Source organism: Corvus brachyrhynchos, unplaced genomic scaffold, assembly GCF_000691975.1.
Source record: "Corvus brachyrhynchos isolate BGI_N302 unplaced genomic scaffold, ASM69197v1 scaffold3, whole genome shotgun sequence".
In the NCBI taxonomy this organism is placed as follows: Eukaryota; Metazoa; Chordata; class Aves; order Passeriformes; family Corvidae; genus Corvus; species Corvus brachyrhynchos.
In genome coordinates this window covers 411,236-437,342 of record NW_008237619.1, presented here as the reverse complement: position 1 = coordinate 437,342, position 26,107 = coordinate 411,236, and the positions used below count along the sequence as shown (strand labels likewise).

General features: G+C 40.0%; 1 protein-coding gene across 4 annotated transcripts in view; it reads left to right on the top strand.

Annotated features, from left to right (window-relative positions):
* The window catches only part of APP (amyloid beta precursor protein), a 176,983-nt gene that overhangs the window by 6,612 nt on the left and 144,264 nt on the right, over window positions 1-26,107 (top strand). For all 4 annotated transcript variants that reach the window (XM_008631658.2, XM_008631662.2, XM_008631661.2 and 1 more), the window contains exon 2: window positions 24,430-24,559. In XM_008631658.2, coding sequence (XP_008629880.1) covers window positions 24,430-24,559 — 130 coding nt within the window. The remainder of the gene's footprint in view (window positions 1-24,429; window positions 24,560-26,107) is intronic.

Here is a 26,107-nt window from a genome sequence, read left to right as displayed (position 1 = left end):
TTCAGATGTAAAATATTGGTGTATGTTGTATTTTATTAGCAATTTTGAGCAGTTACTATGTGCAGAATTTTATGTCTAGTAATGAGGATGCATTATATGAGTTCCTTGAATGACTGAAATTATTTCATCATCTGTGCTGAACTCACTGTCCAAAATGAATTGTAAAGCAGTCACAGCTGGCAAAAAATGTTTTTGTCTAATGCATGTTTTTTCCCCCACTTAGTTTTGTTTGGAGATCCTTATTTCCATTTTAAGTATGCATGTAACTGTTTGTTGGCTCTTTTATTTTCCCCCAAGACCAAACCACAGATACAATAAAATAAGTTTGGATCTGGATAGTGTGAGGATGAATTAAACCTGGGAGTTTGGAGATCTAGTGCACTTTGTAATCAGCAGCTGGCTTGCTTTGCAATCTTTAGCTAGATGCCTAGAGTAACTTTCAGATGTAAAGTGAGTGTTGGATTTGGGAGATGTTACACTTGGCATCTCATGACTTGGTTTATTGTGTAAAGTCGTGACATGTGTCCACTTTCCTTTTAAACATTACTGGGATGCATGAGCGTCTTGTGGTCAGTGTGTGTTTCTTACAAAAATCCTTTCCAAAAATAACAAAATTATAAATGCGTGTTACTACATTCTTAACTGTTATCTTTGTGTTACATGGAGCAGAGAATAGTAGGGTAAATTCTTGTAAGAGGTAATTCATTACAGCTGTTGACAGAACACTGTTGACATTTCTACTCTCTAACCATAATGCTTCCAGAAATTATTATCTTGTCATTTTCTCAAATCCCCTGGGTTTGTGCCATGTGTTTAGGTATGTTGCTGGTGAAACCCAAAAGCCACTTTTAGCCAGGCCCAGTATACACTGGGGTATGATCATGCTAAAGCTTTGACATTAATTCACCTCACAATCCCCAGATGTCCCCTGTTTTGTACATGGGCAAAAAGGGCCACCAGATGACTGGCCCATCTCTTTTTTTCTTTACTTGCTTGGCTTCCTCATGTTACCATGTCTGATAATCCTACTGTGCTTGTTGTCCTAGGGCCTACTCCAGGCAGCACTGATCGCAGCAGTTCCTTCCCTCTAGTCTTTGTCTTCCTGCTAAAGATTTGTTACACTGCCAGGGTTGGCAAGGTTTTTGAAAAGAGAAAAATTGTTTGGCCTCTTTTTTTTGAGAATTTGAGACACAATGACAACAGTCTTACTGCTTTGATAATGGTTTCTCTCCACCTTGTCATTTTCATTGTAATAGAAATTGTTGGTTTTATCTAGGCTGCATAATGTGCCCTTTCTGGTTTCTCAAAGCAAATAGCCATGGTATTGAAGGTGAAAATGAATTTTAAACCTGCACTACTCAAAATTCAGCAGTCTAAAAAGCCATAAATTTTGCTCTGAGGAAAACCATCTGTTTAATGAAACATCATGGAAAACATACAGATTTTTGGCAGTACAGAATGTCCTTAAAAACAAATGACATTTTCAATAGAAATGGATGGTGGTATATTCGGAGATGTGTACAGTAATGCTTAAAAGTTTGAGTGAATGGTATCTTGGCACTCTTCGCATTGATTATTGAGGTCTATGGTTTTACTTAGCTTTTGGTCCACAGCAAAGCTTGAACTAGTTTACTCTTTCTGCCAGTGCTTAGATTTCATTTGCTTGGAAATAGAGGGACTACTACTGATGGTATATTTATCCTGCAGTTAAACCTTAGTATACTCACCTTCTTGAGAAAGAATGCTGGGCTTTTTAGCCCAGACTGCAGTCTACCATTGAAATATATTTCAAATCAAGTGACTAACAAAACTCGGAGCTTATGATGCAAGATGATTCCTGTCTTTCTTTTATTGGTAATAAAGGCTCCCCTCTTGTTTTTCCCTACTTTTTTTTGCATGTCTTGAAAAGAAATTAAATGAAAAAAATAAGGACTTTTTCAACAAGTGCTTCTGCTTTGAGGCTGAGGGAGGAGAAAGGATGAAAAGGGATGAGGATCGTCTGCATAAATAAATATTTAGTTAAACATGTACTGCAGTGTTTAATGAAACTGTAATGCTGTGTTTTCCTCTAGATTAATTTTGAATTTCACAGATATGACGGACAAGATTAATCAATCAGCATAATGTTTGTGCCAGGAGTACAATAGTTTATTCTGTCTTCTAAAAGGCACAAATGCAATGGCTGTATGCAGGGCAGCCTTCTTGCCTTGTTTGGATCATAGCTGAGCTAGCAGATGACCATTTAGCATGACTGAGAAAAAGTTCTTCATTATTGTCAGTAATTTGTATTCTGTGCTTGTGGTTTGCTCCTTCAGGTTACAAAAGGACTAGCCATACTTGCACTAGTTGCTCAGTATGCCCAGCTGAGGGAGCGAAGCTCAGCTGATTCAGCTCTTGGCCCAAGATACTTCTGAGAGGGCTGTGTAGTGTTTGATGTGGTCTGTAGAGACATTGCCTTTCCCACATATCTGGTGTCATGGTGGAGACAAGACAGCTGACATTTACTACTGCATTTCACATTGTCTTTTTTGTCTTACATACAGAGTTCTCATCATATGCGGTCTGCAATTTTGTTTACAGACATGTCTCTTGGTCTTCCACTGTGTAACTCTGAGATGGACTGGTAGCAGCTGTTCCTTTAATAAATAATAAGCCTCAGACATAACAGGCATAAAGTGTGATGGTTACCTTAAGAAAAGAAAAATCTATTATTAAATATACAGCTGTTATATTCTAGCCATTTTGAGCAGGATAAATAAACTATTTGCAAGAGCATGTAGTATAGGCATAAGAGGGAGTGGCTCCATACTGACAAAGTAGGTTTAGATTAGACATAAGGAAGAAATTCTTCCCTGTGAGGGTGATGAGGTGGTGGCACAGGTTGTCCAGAGAAGCTGTGGCTGTCCCATCCCTGGATGTGTCCAAGGCCAGGGAGGTTGGAACAAGATGATCTTTAAGGTCCTTTCCAACCCAGGCAATTCTGTTATTTTTTTCATCCACTTTTTGAGACCATGGTTGCATGGACACTTCAGTCTGGCACAGATCTACCCCACTTTTGTTCAAGATCAGTCTGGGTCCTCTTGAACTCCTGGTGCTTTCCACTGAGATGCAGTTTTTGTTCTTAGGGGGATGTTTTCAGAGATAGGTCAGTTCCTTGATCCAGCTTCTGTGCTAACAGTGGCTCTTGGAGAGATTTCAGCAGTAAATGGACAAGAGATGGAATAATGCAGGAATTGTGCCCTGGCAATGTTAGACTTGTGTCCAATTCAAGGCATGGAAACCACAGCCTCAGCATCTGCAAGTGTACCTCTGCAGATGGATGGGTATTGCCTCCTGGGAATGGTGCTCCTGAGACCTGGAAAGCTGCCTGCAGGGTTTGGGTGGTTGAGTGGTTTTAAGTGTCTAGGGGCTTCATCTCCTTCTGGCCTTCCTCAACTCTCTGTGCATGATTGTATGTATGTGAATAGGTAGTATGCTTTGGGTTGTGTTCCATATTTTTTTGATTGTCCCCATCCATTAGGGATGGCTTTATAGCTCTCCTGTGCTATAGCTTGTTATTGTCTTAATCTTACCTTGTTATTATCTTCCTATCTTGCTTTTTGTTGTCGTGGTAGTGTTACTGTCTTCTGATTTGGTTTTGGGGTTTTTTGTGGACGCAAGTTTTTTTTTCCTTTTTTTTTTTTTCCTTTCCCATTTCACCATTGTCCATCTACTTTGGAAGATACAGAAATCAAAAATACTGGCTACAGCAGTGATTATTTCCCTAAAGCAGTGTATGAAGCTTGTAGTAGGAGCAGTGGTTGGTATTATGAAATGGGTTCATGTTCAGAGTCTCTTGGCAAGGAAAAGGTCATTACTCACAGTTTCAGCTGCTGGTTCTGCAGGGAAACATAAAAAAGGGAAAGACAGTTCCTCTTGTTCCATAGCTTTGAAGCTGTCGGGAAGTACGTTTGCTGGAATTCATCATTGGGCAATGGCCCAAAGTTGGATGGGGGAAGTATTTCTTGATTTCTGGGACATTCCTTTTTTCCCAAGCAGTTTACTACTGCCACTTTCTAGTTTCTAATTCATATGGCAGCATTATCATTCAGTTAGCCTTTATCCAATTAAAATGATTATGATGTAGCGCTGTATTGAGTGCCTGCTTTAATCTTCCAAATACTCTATGGCTCTAGCTAATAAAAAATCCCACTGATAATCTTTTTTTATAGATGTGTGCTCCTTACAGAAAATAGTTCTAGATGATTGTGGATTAATTGTAATTATGGAAAGGTTTCAGAATATCTGTATATCTGTCCAATTATTAATGGTTTTATCTACCTTTTCCCCTTATAAGTATATAGCATGTTTTTAATGGTTTAAGCAGAATTTTAGCTGTTAATTTTCTTTTTCTTTTTCCTTTTTTTTTTTTCTTGAGTGGGACAAGATTTTCACTGGAGGAGTGTTACTTCAAGTTACTAACAAAAAAGTTTGAAAGGTGAGGATTTTTGGGTTTTAGATTTTTTATTTTTTCAGAGTTCTTGAGGCATTGTATTGGTTTTGCACGGCCTGGTTTTTGGTAGTGGTGGGGGGCACAGAGGTGGCTTCAGTGAGAAGCTGCTAGAAATTTCCACCATGTCTGGCAGAGCCAATCCCTGATGACTCCAAAGATGGACATGCTGCTGGCCAAGCCTGGACCAATTAGAAATGGTGATAATGCCTGTGTGATAACTTATTTAAGAAGAAGGAAAAACAAAGGTTGTGGCACAGTTTTAATTCCAGTCAGAGAAGAGCGGAGTGAGTATATGTGAGAGAAACAACTCTGAGGACACCAAGGTCAGTGGAGAAGGAGGGGGAGGAAGTGCTCCAGGTGCTGGAGCTGAGATTCCTATGCAGGCTGTGGTGAGGACCATGATGAAGCAGCTGTCTCCCCATGGAGATCCACAGGGATGTAGAGATCTGATGCCTCCCATGGAGAAGCCCCCACGGGAGCGGGTGGATGCCTGAGTATGGCTGTGAACCCATGGGAGACCCATGGAAAGTGGAGCCCTGCTCCCAAGCTGCAGCAGCCTGTCCTTGAAGGACTGCACCCTGTAGAAGAGTGACCCACGCCACAGCAGTTTTGGGTGGACTGATGCCTGTGGGATGTACTCGCATTGCAGCAGTTTGCAAAGAGCTGTTGTTTGTGAGATGGACTCACATCAGAGAAGTTAGCGGAGAACTGTCTCCCCTGGGAGGGACCCCATGGTGTAGCATTGGAACGACTCCTCTCCCAGAGCAGCAGGAGAAGCCATGGATGATGAATTGACCATAGCCCCCATTCCCTGCCTTTCTTCTGGAAGGAGGGAGGGGTCGGGGGGAGGGTGTTTTTAAGGGCTTATTTTACTTCATATTATCCTACTCTGATTTCATTAGTAATAAATTCACCTTATATCTCGAAGCTGAACCTGTTTTGCCCGTGATGATATTTAATGAGTGTTCTCTCTCCCGGTCCTTATCTCAACCCATGAACCCTTTGTTAAATTTTCTCTCCTCTGTCCAGCTGCAGAGGGGAGTGAGTGAGCCGCTTTCATGGGTGCCTGGCATCTGGCTAGCATTGACCCATGACAGACATCTGGCTTAGTGTTGAGACCAAAACTAACTCTAGATTTAAGACCCTAAGACTGGTCCAAATTGTTATGGATCTTTATGGAAAGGGAAACTGTTCCTTCTCTTGAGCTGAGACAGGAGGTTCTACTAGAAAGACACTGTGTAGTGTTTAGAAGATGCATCACAGTATCTCTTAAACATCACCTTTGTATTTTGTGAGTGCCAATAGCTGTTGCATATATTAACAGAAAAAAAAATACATATTTTTACAGTAATGACAATACCATGTTTAGTTTTTTCTTCTGCCCAGATATGAATATCGAAACATGAATGCTGTTCATCTGGATATGAGGAAATATTATTCAAGATAACATTTGTTTTACCAACACAGTTTCTTTCTATGAGTGTCACTGTAGATTAGAAAAGCACTGATCCCATGGGAATGTAATGATATTCAAAATGTCCCATTCCAGCTGTGTGAAGAAACCACACAGTGTTTCCAAGCTAATGCAATTTTTTTTTTTTGATTCTTATCCTGAGTCACAGGTTTTCTTGAAGAACAGTGATAATTAGGGATTTATAAAACATCTGATTTGTCCATTCATTACTCACTTCCACTTGGCTTGGGAAGACATCTCTGACAGAGTTCTGGTCAATAAATGGCTTCCTTGTAAATTCAGGTTCTGAGGAACTTTCACTTTTTAAGGCATTATAAAGATCCCTTAGTATATTATTGCTTTCCTTGTGTGAGCCAATTACAGACTTAAAAAAACCCCCCGAAACTATTTTGGTGTTTCCTCAAACATCTGTGAAGTTTTGCAGGTAATGTTGCTTTTCCAAGTTCCCACACAGTTTGGCCAGCTGCCATCTGACAGCAAAAAACAAAATGAAAAGGATTCCTCTAAGAAGCAGGAATTGCATTTATGATTCTAAATAAGGAATCTAAGAGGATTTGATTAGTCTTATTAAAGCTAAACTTGTAATACCATGTAAGTTATTGTCTTACTAAAAATATGTTTATATTTTTTAGTATTTTAGAGGAGATTGTAATAGAAACTTACTTTAAGCTATTGCTGAGAGCACATCTGTGGATATGCTAACAGATAATTACTTGCTTAAGTCTGGAAGATGACTTCTAATATTTTGGAGCCACTGTGGGTCAGAGCCACTCTTGAGTAGTGGATTGATGTGTTCCTATCAATTCATTCCTTTAACCCAGGCATTACTCTAGTTTGGAGTTTGGAGCAACATAGAGGACTGAGGAGTATCCCGTACTCAGCCAGGCTTGAAGTTCCTGTATGTCCCTGCTTTTGCAGACTTTCAGCTTAGACATCTTGAGCTGTTGTAGCTTAGGATCTGTAGCCAGATCTGAGATGGTCAGATTTTGCAAGCTGATTTTAGAGTTTCTTGCCAGGAGAGCTGCTACAGAATGGTTTAGCACAAGTATAGAGCTTAAGCAGTACATGCTGTTGCAGAAACAGTTTTCGTATCTCCTTCCTCCTCATTTATTCTCTGCTAAATTTTAGCATATGTCTGATCTTGCAGTGAGGAAGTTTAGGGAACTGAAATGACACAAAGCAAACCCCAACAAACAGAAAAAGGGTGAGTTTTCTACTTTGACCCTCTCCTCAGATGAGCTGGATTGGTAATGTTGGAGTAGGTGTGGGGGCAGGACTACTTTTCATGACAGCTGACCAGAGGATGGCTTTGCCTCTGGCAGAGGATGTCTTTGAACAGCCTCTGAAGAGAAACTTTCTAGATCTTTCTGAAGGCACTACATCTTTCTGCCATTAGGTCCTATTTGTTTTCAGAAGAACACATGCTGTTAATCCCTGAATTTCCCCAGCAAGCTTTCTCTGGGAATAAAAAAAGACAACATGAGCAATTTGAAAGGGAAAAAACTCCCAATATTATTAGGTCAAGAAGACAGATGTCAAATCAAGTCTATAATGAAGGGTAAGCCACATGTTAATCAGAGATGCAAATGGAGATCCACAATTTCATTTTAGGCAGCAGTAGAAACATAAGTGGAGAGCAAATATATTTAAAATATCAGAATCTACAGAAAATGAGAAAAAAGGCAGGTGAAAATAAAGAAATGTGGAAAAGGTTGATAGTTTTAGGCAGAGTGATGACAGTAGGAAGGACAGAGGAGAATTGATAGGTGAATGAAAGACTCAGAAATTTGATGTAATGCAGTATCCTTGTAGTGGTTATCTGATCTGAAATTTAGTTTTTTTGGGTCAGTTGCTGAACAGTTCCTCAGACTCCACAGACCTGCCATAAAGATTTTGAGAAAAAGCATATGTACCCTTCATCTCAAATACAGAATCCCAATTGTTGCTGTTTTGCTGTAACTTTGGTTTTTGCCAGGGTTTTGCAGCTGGAGGTACAGGAGGAGCATCAGTACTGCATGCTGGTTTCTAAGAGAAGGCTTCTTTGTAGCTGTTGTTTAGCAAACTAAAATACTGTCTTTTTCGTAACACAAGTGGATTTGATATTTGCAAATTAATTTATCACATTGTGTGATAGCTGTGTCATAGAATTTCTGGTTTATGGGGTGTTAGAGGGTCAGCCTGGTGTTTTTCACTGGGCTTCAGCAACAGAGCAGTGTCAAAGTGCTTGCGCTGTGCTGGAAATTAAATACAGAAATCTGTGCAAATCCTTACGTTTACTTTGCTGCTTAGATTAGTCTTTGGAGGAGGAACTTCATTCTAGTTTAATGTCTAACTTTCATGAGTGCTGAAGTAAAGCTTATCTCAGTTACCCCACTAAACAACAGAAACTGCTAAGCCACAGAGCACAGTAATTGATTGCATCATAACATAATCCTGAAAATAAGAGCATTTAAAGCTTTGATCTGCTCTTTTTTTAATGTTGTTTTTTTGTTTGTTTGTTTGTTTCTGAAGGTTTCAAGAGGAGTGTAAGTGCAGTTCTGAGAGGCAAGAAGTAATTTCTCTCCCAGGATGAGGCAAGGCAGTATGGAATGTTAAGGATTTCTTGTTTGTTTTTCAGCAATTTGAAAATCCTTTCAGTCCAGAAGTCCTTGACTGGAATGGTCATATTTGATTTATTTATGTTTACTTCAATCCAATTCAGTGAACTTAATTCTTGTTGGAGAAAGGGTGCCAAAGATAATTTTAATTTAAATGTATTGTTTGCCAGCCTTACTCTGAAACAAAAGTATAAAAAGACTCATCCAATAAATTATCATAATTACTTTTAATATTAAAGTTTTCTCTGGATTTTGAGGACCTGGTAACCTTGAGGATTCTGTGAGTATGCTAGGATATCTGCTGGCAAGATGCAGGGTGCAGAGGGACACGTATATGGGCATGTTCCAGCTTTGCAGTGGTTTATATTGGAAAGCAGATGCAGGGTTACAGTCCTTACTCTGTCCTTTGGAATTCAAGATCAACACATCTCAGAAGATTCATAATTGACTTAGACTTCAGTTTATTCTGATGTTCCCTTTGCTCAGTGTGCCGTTGAGCAGTTGGAAATGCATATCCCATTATCCCATTTCTGAGAATAAGATCTTAAATATATTGGTGTTGAAATTTTGTGGGATATGATTGGGCTTTGTTGCATGACAACAGTGGTGTTCTCTAGGGATTGACATCACCATGGTCAGTTGAGTCATTGGGAGCAATTTGACGTAGTTTCTCCATTTGGCAGCCATCCTAATCCTTTTGGGACTGTTCTTTTGTAGGATGCAAAATATAAAGCTTTTCATTTTTCAGGTTTTCTTGGAGTTGGATTGAATCTTTCTGTTAGAGAAATTGGTGTCAGTGTTCCCATTGACTTCAGTGGAGCATGCAGTACCAAGCTTCAAAAAATGTTTTACCATCTGTGTGGGAACATCCTGCAGGAGGAAGAAAGCTGGGAAGAAAATGTTCAGCTTCTTTTTTAGTGGGGAATGGAGCACTAAGACAGAATGTTCTTTGGTTTGCAGGCTTCTAAGCTGCTTCTGGTAAATCTAAAGATGCCTATAGGCAGCCTGGTGACTGGCAACTTCATGCACATGGAGACTTGGTGCTTCTGTGAGTTTGTTGTTAAGAGATTCTTTCAGAACCTTTCTCCTCCCTTAAGTGTAAAAGGTTCAGTAGCCAGCTCTACAGCAGTGTTTCTCACCTGTAAGTGGAAAAAATGACCCAAAAACTTTGGCCCTTAACCTCTCCTGTGCTATGTGCACAGCTTGGAGCTTGTGAGTCGTGGGGCTTGCTGAGGAAGTGCTGTTATAATCCGGTTTAAACCCAGAAGAGCAAAGAAAATTAAGTCTCTGTGTATAAACTGGAAGGAGCTTTGAAGGTTCAAAATACACCCAAAAATGAGATTAGAACCTAACAAGGTTAAGATGTTGCTGCCAAAAAGATTGATATGTTTTATTTAATGGTAAAAGAGGCAGAAAGAGAGTAAGACGAAAGAAAGCAAGAGAGAAAGAATTGTGCGAGGGGGAGGTAGGGGGACAGGGAGAGAGTGACAGGGGTTAGGTGGAAAGCATATCAACCCTCCAAGGCTCCCAATGGCATCTCATTGCTCCCCTCCATCTGGTCTTCTGGTCGTGAGGGTTCCCTGTCGCCGCTTCCATGCCATGCCATGCCACGCCATGCCACGCCAAAAAGTATAGAGTATAGAATCCAGTGGATTAATACGTGGTTTGGGCAGGTGGGAACGCCCACATGTCTCCCCTGCAGGGGGCGAGTTTGACACTGTCCCTTGCAACACTGAGGGTCTGTTGCATCATCTGTGGTGTAGGGTCTGGGGACCCGTTTGGGGAGGGCCTTTGATGGGCCATGACACCCCCTCTGTCCTTTATGTGGATGAAGCTTCTCTGAGTGAAGGGCCCCTCAGCTGGGCTCCTCTGCACAGTGGAGGATGGGCATTACACCCAAAGCCTTTTTTCCCCCACACTGTGGTGTGAGGGTCTGCTCGAAGCCTGGCAGCTGATAGCCCTGGGGCTCTGGTCTCCACCCTGAAGGTGTTAAGCTTGTGCTCTGTGAATGTCCCCAACCCCGAATTGTTACTTTATCTTATCTTCATCAGCGAGCAGTGTAGGGCCTCTCAGAGCCCCATTCAGGGTGTGATAGTCTTCCCTCCAGCTTTTGTAATACAGTTTTGAAAGTCCTTCATGAAAGTGTTTAAGTCATAAACTATAATATTTCAGTCCCTGACAAGTGCAAAGGTGAACTGTGGGCTTGAGAGAAGACCCACCTCATGTTCTCACTGCTGGAAAATAAACCAGGGTGGGTGGGTCTGATGAGGTAGTGCAGCAACAGAGAGGGACTTTTTGCAGGGTGATTTTCATTCTGAAAAAACCACATTATTTTACAAAAAAGAGTGCTTAGTGAGTGTTAAGCAGCTGAATTGCCCTGGGGGTTGCTTCATGTATACTTTTGTTTCAACCCTAGGGCTGACTCAGTCTGCCATTACAGACCTTGTGCTTGTGAGTATTTGTGCAGTCCATCAGTTGTGGAAGTCTGGTGTAGGAAAAGGATGGTAGGACTTTGCTGCGTAACGCACATTTGATGATACCCACTTCATTCCTTGCTTTGCTTTCAAGCTGGCATTTGCTAGTGAATTCCAGGGTACAGCTTCACTGACAGGATCATAGCCAGAAGCCCCTGTTTTCAAAAGTGGGGAATGACTAGGAGGTCCTCCTGATAAATACCCACATGGACATCATTCAGGGCCTCAGAATGATGGCCTACTTCTTTAGCAGCCACAGTGTTTAGCAGAAAATTTGGATTAGTTGAGTTTTCAGCCCAATTTATTAACTGGAAATGAAGACATCAATCAGTTTACTAAAATAAAACAGCAGTTTTACATCTTTCGTGGACAAATTTCCAACCTTTGTTGCAAAGATCTTTGCAGGCGTCAGTCTTGATGATCTCTCCATATCTTCCTTCTCTTCTTCCACCGTGAAGCAAAATTGGAGAAACAGTAAGTGCAATTCATGAGCAAAAGTGAATGGAGATTTGCAGAGCTTTGATGCTTTTAATGGTTAATGAAGATTTCTTAATATCCTGTTGGAACATTAGCTTTCAGTAATGCTTGTGAGTGTTATCAAAGTAGATACTGCTCCCTGTAAAGCAGAATTTGCACCACGTATGTACAAACTGCTCCTTGGCAGATTTTCTTCTTTGTGTGACTTGCTGAGGCCTCCATTGCCTGATGCTGAGTTCTCCCCTTTTTTTTCCTGCAATGTGGAAATGTGAAACAAATTGCTGTGGAAGTCTATCCTGGTTTAAAAGACAGGTGTCTGCCAAGGAAGGCAGGAACCTTCCTGGAATGGGAAAGATGACCCCCCTCCCTCCAAATTATTATAACTTTGAAATTATGGGGCTTTCAGGCAAAAATATGGGAAAATGAATATCCATCCTTTACTAGAATATATATATAAAAGAAGACAAGCAAACAACAACAACAGCAACAACACAAACAAAAAGGAAAATCCCAACCAACAGCCTTTTTCTGCCCGTCAAGCACTTTCCTCTTTGGTGTAGTTCCGATCACAACTGTGGGCCTGATGTGGATGCTGATGGCTCCTGGTTAGACAGAGAGGCTGCAGTGGCTCCCCCGCGGCTGCAGTGGGCGCTGTTGGCTCCTGGTGAAGCAGAGGGCGGCCGAAGCAAGCTGTGAGTCTCCCCAGGGCGTAATGGTGAGAGAAGGTGGGGGGTGTTTCGGTTTTTCCGCGCCCAGGCAGTTGGTGAACCGCTTTTCTCCCAGACACGGCGGGTGCCGAAAGTCCAACGGCCGCTTCTGCGAGCAGTGATCTCCAACGGCAAGGAGAAATGGCAAGGAAGGCTCAGCTGTAGCAGCGAATCCCCCTGGGCAGGAGAAGTCCAGCACCAAAACCCACAACCCACAACCCTCCAAGCGAGGCAAAGACTGACCCACCCCCAGCTAAGAAACTGCCAACCATCACACTGCTTCTCCCCCTCCCCCAGAACCATTCTAATGATATGCCAAAGCCCTGGCTACATCTTTTGTCTTTTAAATCGACGTCCATTCACCATCTCTATGACAACAAATGGAGGAAAATTCCCTAAAGAGAAGACTTAACTCCCAACAAAGTCTCAGCAATGTTTATGATTCATCATATTAGTCTTCTTTTACAAAGTTCTCTGTTTCTTTGGAGAAGAATTGTGAAAACTCATTCAAAGGAAAAAAGAAAAACTGAAAAATAATGGTTCTTTGAAAATATTCCTACTTTGAAGCTAAATACATGAAGCAAATTAAAGTGTAGAAGTTTTTTGGTCTCCTAAAGTGTAGTATCCAAATTTCTGAAATGTTTCCAATATTTTTTTCAGGGAATTCTTTTAAGGGTGGGAGGGGCCATATCTTCAGATACATTTGTATCATAACGGGTTTTCTGCATTTGAAAGTTACTTCAGACTTGCAAGTTTAAAATGAAATCTTGCGTAAGTTCATGTGGGTCTGATCAGAAATATGTACATTTTTAAAGCTTATTCAGCTTTTGGACTGGAATTTATTGCCTTTGTTTTGGAGCATTGTTATTTTGTAGAGTCTCCAGTTTGAAACACTGGCACATATGAAACATGAAAGACTAATGAACTTCTGTCTTGGAAGTGGCTCCAAATTGCAGTTCACTTAAGTAGACAGGGCTTCAGAAAATGCTTAGTGACAGTTTTTATTGACAAGCTTTCATGGTGAACTTAATTTAATCTGAGATATAGTTAATATTGGTAATGGACATAAGTGCCTGATTTGTCTTCAGTCATGTGTTCTGCAGGTTGCTGTCCTAAAGAGAGCAGTTTTCAGGCTGAATTGTTGTATCTGTGCAAGGCAACGGTGAGGCAATTCTAATTATTCTGAACCAAAAAAAAGTTATGAGAAAGAATTGGACAAAAACACGTTTATAAATATTTGTCTAGGAAGGATTGATTTTATTTCTCTAGGAGATTTTTATCCTATCTTTTTCCTGACACTAAATAGTCTCGGTATAATGTATAGCTCGTTCACAAGAACAATAATAATTAAAATATATTGCTATTTGATTTATAAAGAAAGAAAAATGCACTGTAATCTTATAGCTGCTCAGGTAATTACTGCAGGTAATCTTGTTTAAAGGACAAGGTGGAAATATAAGACACTGAATGCATGTTGTTCACAAACAAGAAATGTTACTGATCTGAATGTTTTCTGCAGGTGCCCTCTGTATAGCTTCGTTCCTCATTCTTTTGTTCAGTTTCTAATTTTCTTTTTTTTTTTTTTTTCCCTTTTGAGGTCAACTTTTATTTTAGAGTTTCAGGTAGTCCATTTTAGTTTGCAGACTTCCCTGACTTTTTTTGTATAGCTTTTACTACTGGACTAAACCATGCATGGTTTTCTTGTGTCCTGGATGATGGAGTACAACCACTGTTTCAGAATATGACCTTATATTACCACTTCACATTCTTGGTACTAGGGCCTGAAGTTGGTTTCATGAAAAAGGAAATCGCAGATGTATTTGTCTCTTGGGGTATCATACAAGTGAATCTAGGCTCTTAGAATAATAAATTACCCTTTGGCTATATCTGCAGTAAACTCAAGAATGCATAAATTAATTAGATTACAAAAAATGAGTTCCTGGGCCCATTACTTTGTGAGTTTTTGCATGGCCTCGAAGACAACTTTGACATAAAGTAGGTCATTTTGTAAACAGTGGAACTTGGAAATACTTCAACAGAGAACAGTTAGGTTTTTCCAAGTATGTTTTCACAGATTTTCTGCTACAGCTTAGATATATTTTGTACTGTGATTTCCTCAACAAACATAACCAACAACTCAGCCACATATGTTCCCGTTTTACAGAAAGGTAGGAGGTTTCTTTAGGTAAGGCTTGTGAAAGTAATTCAGGTAGGTAATTCGATGATTTAAAAAATGCGTATTATAGCCCACTTTTATTAATGATTTCTTTGAAAATCTGGGGATAAGGAAATAATAACTTTGGGTGTGTAGTGATTTTCACAAAGCGGTTACATTCTTTATTTCATGCCTTCAGAATGGTGCCCCATCCTTGGGCAGAAACTGCTGGCACAAAATCTGCTTCTTTCCCTGCCAGCCCTTTTTGAAACATATCATGCCTGAGGTGAAATGCAGCATTTCATCTTCATTATGGTAATATTACAAAGAGAAAGGTCAGACTTTGTTGTTTGGTGCTTTGGGGATATATTGTGGGGGTTTTTTTGTTTGTTTCTGGGGGGGTTTTTTTGTTTTGTTTGTTTGGGTGGTTTGGGTGGTTTTGTTGGTTTTTTTTTTTTTTTTGGGGGGGGGGGTTGTTTCTTTTTTTTTTTTTTTCTAGTATCAATTGTGGCACAAATCACAAATCTTTAAACAATAAGGAAGAAAAAATTAGTCAACTTTGTTGGTAGATTTTTGCTATATTTATTCTGGTTCACTATATATTCAAATGATTTTCCAGGTAACTGTATCCTTATTTTTAATGCAAAACCAACTATTTTTTTTGTTTTTTTTTTTTTTTTTTTGGGGGAGGGGTTGTTTCCTTTCTTCTTATTTTTTTCTTTTCATATTTCCTTTTTTAAAAGAGTAGTAAGGATTGCTCCTGAAGATCCACATCAGGTAGCTGAGCCTTTATTGCAGTCCCCAGGATGCTGGTGCTGTAGCCAACAGTTTTGTTTAAGCACTTTCCTTGTGTATTAGTTGTCTTATGCAGATCACTGGCATTTCATATATTGATGTGATTGAGGAGCTGCTGCCAGGAGAGCACTATGTCTCACCTTCCTTCCACGAACTGGGCTGTTGGAGGGATGGCAGCCTGCAGGAGAACCTGGAAAACCAGACCTGGGCTCTCTCACTGCTTACACTGTTCCACCTTCCTTGATCTGGTGCCACACAGTGCCTGAGGCAACCCTTAAAGAGGGAGGTGGGTGGATGAAATATTGTATCATGCCTAAAGGAGAAGATTTTTATTATTATTTTTAAATTACTTCTGGCTGCTTTTCCCCCTTCCCCTTCACCGCCTTTCTAGGAGGACAGCAGTCCTTTGCACATGATATGTTACTTTGAGAGAAAAACACCCTGTTAGCTTAATTAGATATTATTCTGTTTCACTGCTCTAATACTTAACCTTATTCATGCAGAAATTTAATTAAAAAGCACAAGCATAGACACAAAAAAAACCCCAAAACACCACCAACACCCCCAAACCCCAAACTGTTAATTGCTTCTGGTGATGCTGCAGAGTAACAGGCAGATGAGGTTTCAACTCAAGGAGAGTGAATCTGTGAACAGGCTTGTGGTGACATGACAGAGTGGACTTTGCTGACTCTGAATAAAATACTCTGCCTATGGAGAAGTAGAAGTGCTTGTTGTGCTTGAAGTGGACAGCAAAGCACCTTAGAAATCCAGCCCTGCTTTCATACTGAGGTTTTACAGTATGAAAAGCTGGATATCATCTGCAATTACACAAGAGAGGCTTTAGAGAACCTGATGTGGTAAACAGAATATTCTCGGCAGGGCTCAAATTTTGGTTTAGTTTTCTTACAGCATACAGACTTTGTGCTATAAAATCAAGAACTTGAAAGGCAGTGTGGAGAATGTGTTTGACTATGCGGCCTTACTTCTGCTTTCATAGGCTTCTGCCTTCCCTGTGTGCAGAGAAAAACGTTAAGAGAAAGCCAGTGTGAGTGTTCAGTTTAGGTCTGTATTAAAACATGGTGCCCAGTGCATGGATTAGGGTTGAGCAGGCTGCCTCATGGCTGGCAGCCTTTCTGAAGACTTTAATTGCAGGGGAAGTCGCAGTCTTGCATGAAATTCCAGATAGAAGCACGTTAGGGAATTTTAAGAGAAGAGATCATGTATGTATCAAGCTTCATATGGGTGAACCAACCTAACTGGTCACTGCGCTAAAACCAGCTAATGTTTCTACCACTCTCAATACCTAAGGCAATTTGAATGATATATCAAGATGTTGTATGTACCCTGCTCACAGAGAAAAGCAGTAAGTGCATGTTGTCGTGACCAAGAGTTAAAAACTGCAGCAGCATCTTGATCTCTGACCCCATCTCCCCCTGATCTGTGGTTAATGCCTAGAAGGTTCATCATCTCCCCTCTCGCTCTCACAGATACACTCACACCTGCATGTTTTGTTTTGCTTCGCTTTCCTTTCCATAGGATAAGATCAGTAAAGAAGAAAACTAATGTTTGCTGACTTTGCATGCCTAGAGAAAAAAGGAAGAGGACTTAAGAAAGGAGGACAACATTTGCGTTTTAGAAGTCACTGAGTGAGCAGAGAGATTGGAAATGAGAACTAATAGGATGCCAGGATGAGTGAATTGGAGAAGCAAAAGTTTGAAAGGATTTGAAATAGTGGGTGAGTTTTGTGGCAAGAAGCTGTTGAACAGCAACTCTGTGTATAACAGTGAAGCAGCTGAGATGTTGGAAAGGAGGGTGATTTATTAGATGGGCCCAAAGAAATAGTTATAAGAGCAGTATGTGAAACTCCTAGGTGAGGCTGAGGGTTGACTCTGGTAGCTAGTGAGGCTGGAGCTATTAAAAGAATAAATGATGAATAAATGATAAATAAAAGAATGCTATGGATGGATGCAAGAGGATGTAGAAGAAGTAGTATGTCTCTAGAAATTTGTCCTCAGGATTTAATTAAAAGAAAAAAATCCCTGGCTGGTTTGGAAGACATTCAGCCTGGGTTTATTTATTTATGCTAAGTAATTTGGTGTGGGTTTTAGTTTAGGAATTGATTACTGTTAAAGTTTTTCTTTTAAACTGCGGGGTTAAAAGAATATATGCATACACTATGTCCAAGCGGCTGCTGGAAATTAGTGCAAATACCTGAGATGCTGATTAACTTGCAGCAGTAGATGCCTGGGACTTGTGATACGGGGCAGAGCTGTTCCTTCTTGGTTGCCTTGCTACTTCTCATGTTGGCCCATGACAGAGAATTTCAGAACTCCTCCAATGCAGTTAATGCTGGGTTTGACTCTCATAATTCTCTTTGAGCAAGTGAAGGCTTTGCTTGGGTTACAGAGAGTGACAGGAAAAGTTTGGATGCCAGCTTCAGCTAGCCCTGTAGCCTTGCTTCTGTGTGGAGAAGGGCCTGATTGCTGAGAAAGCCAGGAGCAAGTGGTTGAGCATCGTCAGGCATGACAGGACACAGCTGAAGCCACAGAGATGTGGCAGAGAAGGAAAGTGTTCTGCTGGTGATGGGAGTGCTCTGGATCGGAGGGGTGATGGTTCCTGGGCAGGGGGCTGCCACAGGGAAAGCCATGGAGCTACTGTAAAGTAATGTAGAAGAGTTGCTGTAAAAACAAGTAATAAACTAGGATATTTTTACATGACACATTTAGTAACTTTATTCTGCATATAGCTGTCTGTTTTCTGGTCACAGACTGCAAGACTGAGAACACGACATTTCTTTTAGGGCTGATGGTGTTTTTGTCACTGCTACTCATGTGACACCACTCTTGCTGCAGCTAATCTGGGACTCTGCATTGTCACTGCTTCCTAAATTGTAGGTTGGAAGGCTTGCAGAGACAGTGTATGGACATACAGAAATAATTATCCTATCCTTCCACTTCATGGATGTGCCAAACAGTTGGAAATGAATGTAGCATGCTTGTTGCTGCTCTTCAGCACATCAATGCAAAATTCTGGGAAGCAGAGTCTTTATAGATTCTATATATACTTTAGAAAGGAATAGAGATAGTTTTTGATCCAACTGTAGTTTGTTAATCTGGAATTGAAAGCTTGTTCTCATACTTGAGGCATTGTTTAGTTATCCTTCAGATGCCATTGCTGTCAAAGGATCTTTTCCACAAGCAATTTTAAGACCCTAGTCTTCCTAAATGGTGGTTATTAAATGTGTGTATTCTTTTGTGCTTGTAGTAACTGTTTGCAGATTACTTCACTGACGTGATAAAACCCTTCTTTGCCCATTTAAAGCGCAGAGGTAAATAGTTACCTGTGTCACATCTGTGATTTTTGTTTCCAATTTTAAAAAGCAGATGGTCTGATAATTTCTGTGAATGGTTCTTTTTATTAAAGTAACATTGATATTGAAAGTATAGAATATTCAACACATGAAGTTGCAGTATTCAGGTAAGAGTAAACTTGTCCACAGACCAACTTGTTTCCTTGTTTGTTTTCTTTTTTGGGGAAAGCTGTGGGAGGATAGCAGGCAAGGAAAGTCTGGATGTAATCAATCTCTATCCTACTTTGAATTATGTTCCCTTTAAGTATTCAAATGATTCAAGTTGCTAAAGATGCAACTGCTGAAAACACCCGTATTTTTGTTCTAACTATTTACAGCTGTAATTGCTTCTTCACTTCTTTTATCTGTATGAATATTCCTTTCTAGCATTTCTATAGTCACTCTTGGATTTAGTTTTTAATATAGATCCTGTCACTGATGTCACTACCTGAGATGGACGTCAAGCAGAATTCCAGCTCATAAATTCCGGTCAGATACATGGTGTGTCAGCACGAGTTGTTTGGTGGTATGCTGCAAAGAGTCTGGACCTTATGCTTTCTGAGAGACTGAGTAGCCCTTTTCTCCTTGTGACAGTAGAGTTGAATATTACATTTGAATTCAGTCTGGGTTAAAAGTCTTGCTGTGCCAGATGCTGAAGCTTAGGGTAAAAGGAAGGTTTAAAACCCACAAATGCATTATCTAATTTAAGCCAGGATATCATGAGGAGGTGCAGCAAACAACTGAAGGATTACGGAGAAAGAATAGAGGGAAACAATAAAAAGAAAATATGTCCACTTCAGACTGGCAATTAAATGAATGTATATCTTGGATTTAGAGCAGTCAGAATTCAAACTGATGTGGGATGCAATTTGGAGAAAAATACTAAGGTGTTTAAATTTAAAAAATGGCAATTAATTACATGTTAATTTTTTGCACCTTATTTTTAAAGATTTTTTCTTGCCTCTTGACAGGTTGTCTTGCATTTCAAACTGTTGGTGAAGATGATGAAGAATACCAATTCCTGATTATGCTTTACAGTCTCTAAAGATACTGTTTATCATTTTCTTCCCCCCCTACCCCCCCATCTAATTCATGTTAAGGTGTAACACAACCCTGTATTTCACAAAGGGTGAGCATACATCTTTGTATGTGCAAGTGTGTACATGTGTGTTCCATTTTACAGTTTCCATGGATGAAGCACATTCCATTAGGAATTCATACCATTTGTTACTCTGAATCTTGTTCTCTTCTCTATGGTGATTCTGCTCTTAGAATATACAGGAGAAGATCCTTATGTTCAAGGAGAAGTAAGAATAAATCTGTACCACTAATTCAAATCATATACCCTTATAGTACTTCAAGATTTACATATAGTTATTTATATTGCTATTGTTTTGATTGTCTAATAAAAACTGAAGATACAAATTGAAATAGCTTCACTAATCTGATCATCAGCTAACCTTGAAAACCTTTTAAAATTTTATTTGAAAATATGATGAAAAAAGCAATATTTTGAATAGTCACTCTAGAAGATGAGGGACACAATGAATAATATCTAGGTGAAATACTAAGCTTTTGAATTTAAATGTCTTCTAGTATCAGAGATGACTTACTCATGATTACGCTGAAGTACTACTTCAAGATTGAACCAAGATGTGCTGAGCATGTGTGACTGGATGGAGAAACTTATTTATATAATCATGTGTCAGAGATTGATTTAAAAAACCAAAAACTATCTCTCATAGAGATTCCAGTTGCATATAACGCTTGTATTTGAGTGCTGGCAGAGGTTGGATGACTCAGGAGTCTTCATCCCTGCAGATACTCAAAAGCCATCTGGACATAGTCCTGGGCAGTCAGCTCTAGGTGGCCCTCCTGGAGCATGGAGGTTGGACCTGATGACCCCCAGAACTTCCTTCCAATCTTAACAAGGCTGTGATTCTATAGGGATCAGGGCAATCCTCAAAGATGGCTAGAGGAGAGGTTTGGGGGTACACCCACCTGCACCAACCATGCTGAGAGGCCTCTTGGCTGCTCTTCCTTACGCTGGCAGGAGAGGCAGCTGTGGTGAAAGTGGCCTGGCTGCTTCTTTCCTTTAGTGTTGTCCTCTGCCATTGCATCTTTGGTTTTCTCAGATTTGTTTCAAAATAGTTTCTGATCTCCACTTGGGTAACATATATCCAGCTAGTGGTATCATCTGCACCTTCATGTGTAGACATTTACAAATGCCATTTCATGGAATCATAGATTATCCTGAGTTGGAAGGAACCCACAGAGATCAGCAAAGTCCAGCTCCTGGCCCTGCACAGAACAACCAGAACAATGCCACCATGTACCCAAGAGCATTTTCCAAATACTTCTTGAATTCTTGTCAGGTTTGGTGCTGTGATGACTTCCTGGGGAGCCTGTTCCAGTGCCCAGCTACCATCTGGGTGAAGAATCTTTCCCAATACCCAACCTAAACCTTTCCTGAGTCAGCTTCATGCTGCTTCCACTGGTCAGAGAGAAGAGATCAGTGCTTGTCCCACTACATCCTCTTTAAATTCCTTTAATTAAAAATATTTTTCCCCAAGTTGAGTCTCTCTTGCCTATGACAGTAATTGGTAAAGATATTCTCTCTATCTCAATCCAGAAGCTTTCTCATCCCATTTTCTCCCCCTCTTTTATTAAGGATGTCTACATTTTAGTCCTAAATCTATGTGGCATCAGAGCTGGTAGTGGTAAACACAAGTTTTAGCAAGATGATATGAAATTCTGAATAGCTGGAATGGCTTTTTAGATTTTTGTTTCTGCAGTCAGTATATAAGGAGACTTGGTAATGAAAATGGAAGTAAATGAAGACACAGCTGTAACTCTTGATTGCCAGTTCAGTTTTCTAGCTTTCATTGATCTCTGTTTGCTCCCCTGTTTCTTTTAAGATGAATTAAAGGAACTTCTGTACAACAAGTTACAATAATGTTGAAAGTTTGGATGTCTTACAACTTTCTAGCACTGCTTGCACTGACACTGTAGAAGGAGCAGTGGCTCATTAGGGACACTATAAATAAATATGAGGCTCATTTTTCTGTGCCACTAAGTAGTGGCACAGAAAGTTCAATTCAGAGCAAATATATAAGTCTAGTGAGGGAAACTCTCCTCGGCACATTCACTGGCATTAACCTATTGATAATGAAATTCAAAGCCTGTTTCCTCTCCTGAAGGGTGGACTGAGTTTTGTGTGAGCTGTCAGCAGAAATTAGGAGTTTAGTAACTGATGCAGTAGTAGAAGAAGAGGCTTCTTTGTATTTCTTTATCCTTGTGTGTTTTTGACAAATACTGCTAACTACTTAGCATTTGGTCCACTTTACTAACCAGCAGTTAAAATGGGGGGTTTGGGTAATAGTAAAAATAAAAATGATGTATGAACTTATTTTTCCCTCTAATATTATTGTTTCAACGAGGCCCTACAGTAATAGTGTGCTCTTACTCTTTAGAAATTCATCTCAGGAAAGCAACTTAGTGTATCTTTGTTCTTGTGGATCAGAACCCTATTTTCTGTCACTTTAAAGCTGTGTTTACACATTCATGTGGGTAAATAAATTGTTTTGAGTTTTTTGTCTTAATTTCCTTTTTTAAACATTCCAGTCTATCAATTTTGAAATTTCCTTAGTTGTCTTCATTTAAGGGATTTACTTCCTCTGGGCAATGTTAAATGTCCCCGATGAGAACATGTCAGTTGACACTGTGATATATCAAGCACATTGCTTGTGACAGCACTCGGTATTATATAACCACAGGCTTTAATTACTTGAGTGTGACATTTGTGGAGGTATGAACTGAGAGAGTTCCGCATGACAGTGCTAAAGGAAGTATCCAAAGAAAATCAAATCTTCCTCTTGCATCATGCTTGTTAACTCATGAGGCAGTTATGGAGTCTTGCAGGGTAATATTTACACAGTAGTTAAGATGTGAAGTTTCCTGCTAATCCATTTTGGCAGTGCTGCTACAGGAATCAAGAAGCATGTGCCAGAGCTTTCCTTGAACCTGCTGTTTCAGTTCAGAGTTCAGTATCTGAAGCACTGATGGAGCAGGGGAACAGCAAGTTCCTCTGGAGCCACTTTCTGCAAGCAGTGTGAAAATGCGGGTCTGTATGTAATGTGGACTATGACCATCAGCCTTAGCCACTTGCTGACAAAAGGAAGAAAGTAAAGCTTCAATCTTCTGAGTGCAGGAAATTTTCACACTTTTCAGTTCTGCCCTGTGGACTTTCTTGTGGTCACTGTATTTGTATGCTGGGTTAACATCCCAGGCTGCACCTTCAGGCTCTGTATTTCTTCAGTCATCAGTTGTAGTGAGTGAGGGTGCTGTTGAAACTGGCAAAGATCTGACAGATGGATTCTATGAAGTACTTGCACAAGAAAAGAAGTATCTGATTAATAAATTATATTTTGGAATAGAAGGCGGGGTTGATATTCAAGCTCTTTAGCATAAAGTGCACTGTTTAGGCAGTGTCTCTTTCTGTGGTCATTTTTGTGGCATTGTTACTGTATCTGCTCTTGTTTTGTGCATTAAGCTGTTAATGCAGTTCAATTTTAAAATTGTAATAGCCCCTTTGTGTCTCTTAATGAAAGTAAGAAATTATTTCCAATTATTTCCAGGTATGCTTTGATTGCTTTCTGATTGTTCCCATGTGTATGGACCAGGTCACATTCATTTAAAGACTACTGATCTCAAATCTGAGAAGGCTCTACTGTTGTTTGTTAGTGTATTTTTAAGTTTAAGACTTCAGCTCAAACTGCTTGCTTCATTTTTGCTATATTTTAAACCTTTGATCTGGGGAGTGCCAGGAGTCACTGTTTCTCAGATGCCATGACCTCAGTGGAGATCCATGATTGAGACAAATCTTTTTTACTTGAAGTGGGACTGTCAGGATTCTTAGAGTAGTTTTCCAAGCACCAGTTTTGAACTCTCAGAATTCACTCTTATCTCAACCCAGCTTTCTTTTGTTGGGATTATGTTCCTTCTCTGCAGGATGTTTTTTGACCATCTCCAGTTACTTCAGACTTGTTCCTATTTCTGTTTTTATTTTCCATTGGTAGGTACGAGTAGACAGTAGTTTTCGGTACACTTAAATCCTCAGATCTCACACAGTTGGAAATTGGTAAGGATTGCTTGAGGAAAGGCAAAGGAAAATTAGTACCTGCTGAGTTTTGTATTAGGGCTGGTAAATTGCCAATTTGAAAAATATAAAGCAAGAGCTACAGGCTGTGTTAGCATAGGAAAGGGGGGTGGGATAAAGGGACTGAGGGGGATAAAAAGCCGAAGTTGTGGTTTGCCAATAAATTAGTCAGCAAGTTTGCTGGTGTCATGGTTGTAGGTGTAGAAGTGTATTGCAGTATTAAAGCAGATAGTATTTTGATCTCAGCAATTTAGAAATGGGTGATGTAAACCTAAATATGAATAACTGTTTCAACAGACTTTTAGTACTAGGCAGACTGCAGAGCAGGAAAGAATGATGATGTTTGCTAAAATGGTTGAGATGAACATAAAGGCATGTTATTAAATTTAGTTGTATGGAGATTCTTCCCTGTATATGGAGTTTTGCAGTAGCCTAGACATGGAGGAGAAGGTATTTAACCGTGATTAGCTGATCTTTACCTTAGTCAAATATAACTGGCAAAGTTACAATTTTGACAGTCAGCTGTTACCACCATAATTTTTCTGAACTGGCAGCCACATGGTTTTACTGATGAACAGACACACCAGCTTTCCAGGTACGTGCACACAGTCATACCATGACATAAATATTTTACACAGCAGAAGAGGGAGAAGAGAGGGAAGATGAATATTGTGTTGTTACAAATGTGTGACGGTGACTCAGAGTACATACTTGTGATAACATTTGTCTTTTCCTATACTTTTAATGCTAGGTCTACCCTGAATTGCAAATCACCAACGTTGTTGAAGCCAACCAGCCAGTTACAATACAGAACTGGTGCAAGAGGGGATGGAAGCAATGCAATGGTCACCCGCATATTGTGGTTCCCTACAGATGTTTGGGTGAGTGACTCAGTTTTAGTCTGTTTTTTCCAGCTGTATTTTTTCATGAAAAAGGTAGAGAATCTACATAAATACCTTTTATACCTCAGTATTATTGTCTTTTCTGAAAGGAGTTTTGTCCAATTGTTCAGTCCTTTGAAGGTGCATTATCTAGAAAGAAAGTACTCCTGCTCTTCCCTAAATAAATTCTTCTTTTTCACATTAATTTTTGAATATCTAGTACTTAGACTCTTACTGTGAAAGACAGTGGGAATCTGTATTTGTTGAAACAAAACAAAAGACAGTTTATGAATTCCCCCATTTCATCCTGCAATTTTATTTTTGTAGCAGTTGCTTGCTGTTCTCTCCTGCATCCTTGGTGGTTTGAATCAATTAAAAGGGAGGTTTGGGCCCTCATTTTTTTGTTAACCTTTACTTTTGTCTGCATTAGAAAATTGAATCATTAATTTGCTGTTTTCATTGACATTCTAGGTACAACATTTTCTTGATATTATTCCATGAGTTACTTATGTTGCTTTACCACTGCTGTTTGAATTGTGATAAATGCTGGAGTTCAGAGTTGGAACTTGCTTTTCTGGTAAGCCAAGACAGCTAAAAGGCATGGAAACCAACTCAGATCAGTTATTCCATGAAACAAATAATGAAAGAAATTTTTAAAAACTATGCAATGTTTCTAGAATTTTTGTTCAATTGTGTAGAATAGGTAAAACACAGGGTGCAGTCTGCCCTTAGCAAAGCTGGGACTGAAGAACTAACAGAAATGCTACCAGTGTGGTCAAAGGTGCCAAAACAGCAGGTGTGTAAAATCTGTGCTAAGTATCAGAGAAATTTTTTTGTTTGGTAAAATTTCTAGATCTGATGTTTGTTTATATAGATATAAAATAGGTTTTTCTAAAGCTGCGGTATGTCATTGTTGATGCTACTGAGGCTCTGCAGGACTAGTTTATTCTAGGCAAGAATCTTCAAGGAGAACCCAAATTAAAGACTTTTGGTAAGGAGAAGAACCTGCTTCTAGGAATTACGGATTCTTACTGTGGGAAGGAACCTGCTGGTTTTTGTGTTTTTCCAGACTTCTACTTGAGTTGGTTGGTTCCACCACAAGCTTTAATGCTAAAAGGGACATGCTCTTTTACCAATTTGTTGCTGTGTTTTCTTTAGTTTTTCATAGTCAGGATAGAAACATCAGCTTGTAGTGTTAATATATGTGTAAAGCCAGATAAGCAACTGTCATAGGTTAGCAAGCCTAGTCCCGGAAGGGACGTCCTTGCTAAGGGGTGCTTACAGTTTCCTCTGGGAACTGATAGAACCTATCAGCTGGCCAGTTTGAATATGGACAATTCTCTAAGCCACTTAAAGTTGTGATCACCTCTGTGATCCACATTTAAGAATAGGCAAACTCCCCCTCCAAGCTCTCTCTCGTTTCCGGTGCTGGGACAGGTGGCTGCAGGGCCCGAGCAGGGCCCAGTGGGCCCAGCCAGGCCCTGCTTGGTCCAGGCCGGGCCGGGCCACGGCCATCCTGAAGCCATGGACCTCTTACAGCCGTGGAAC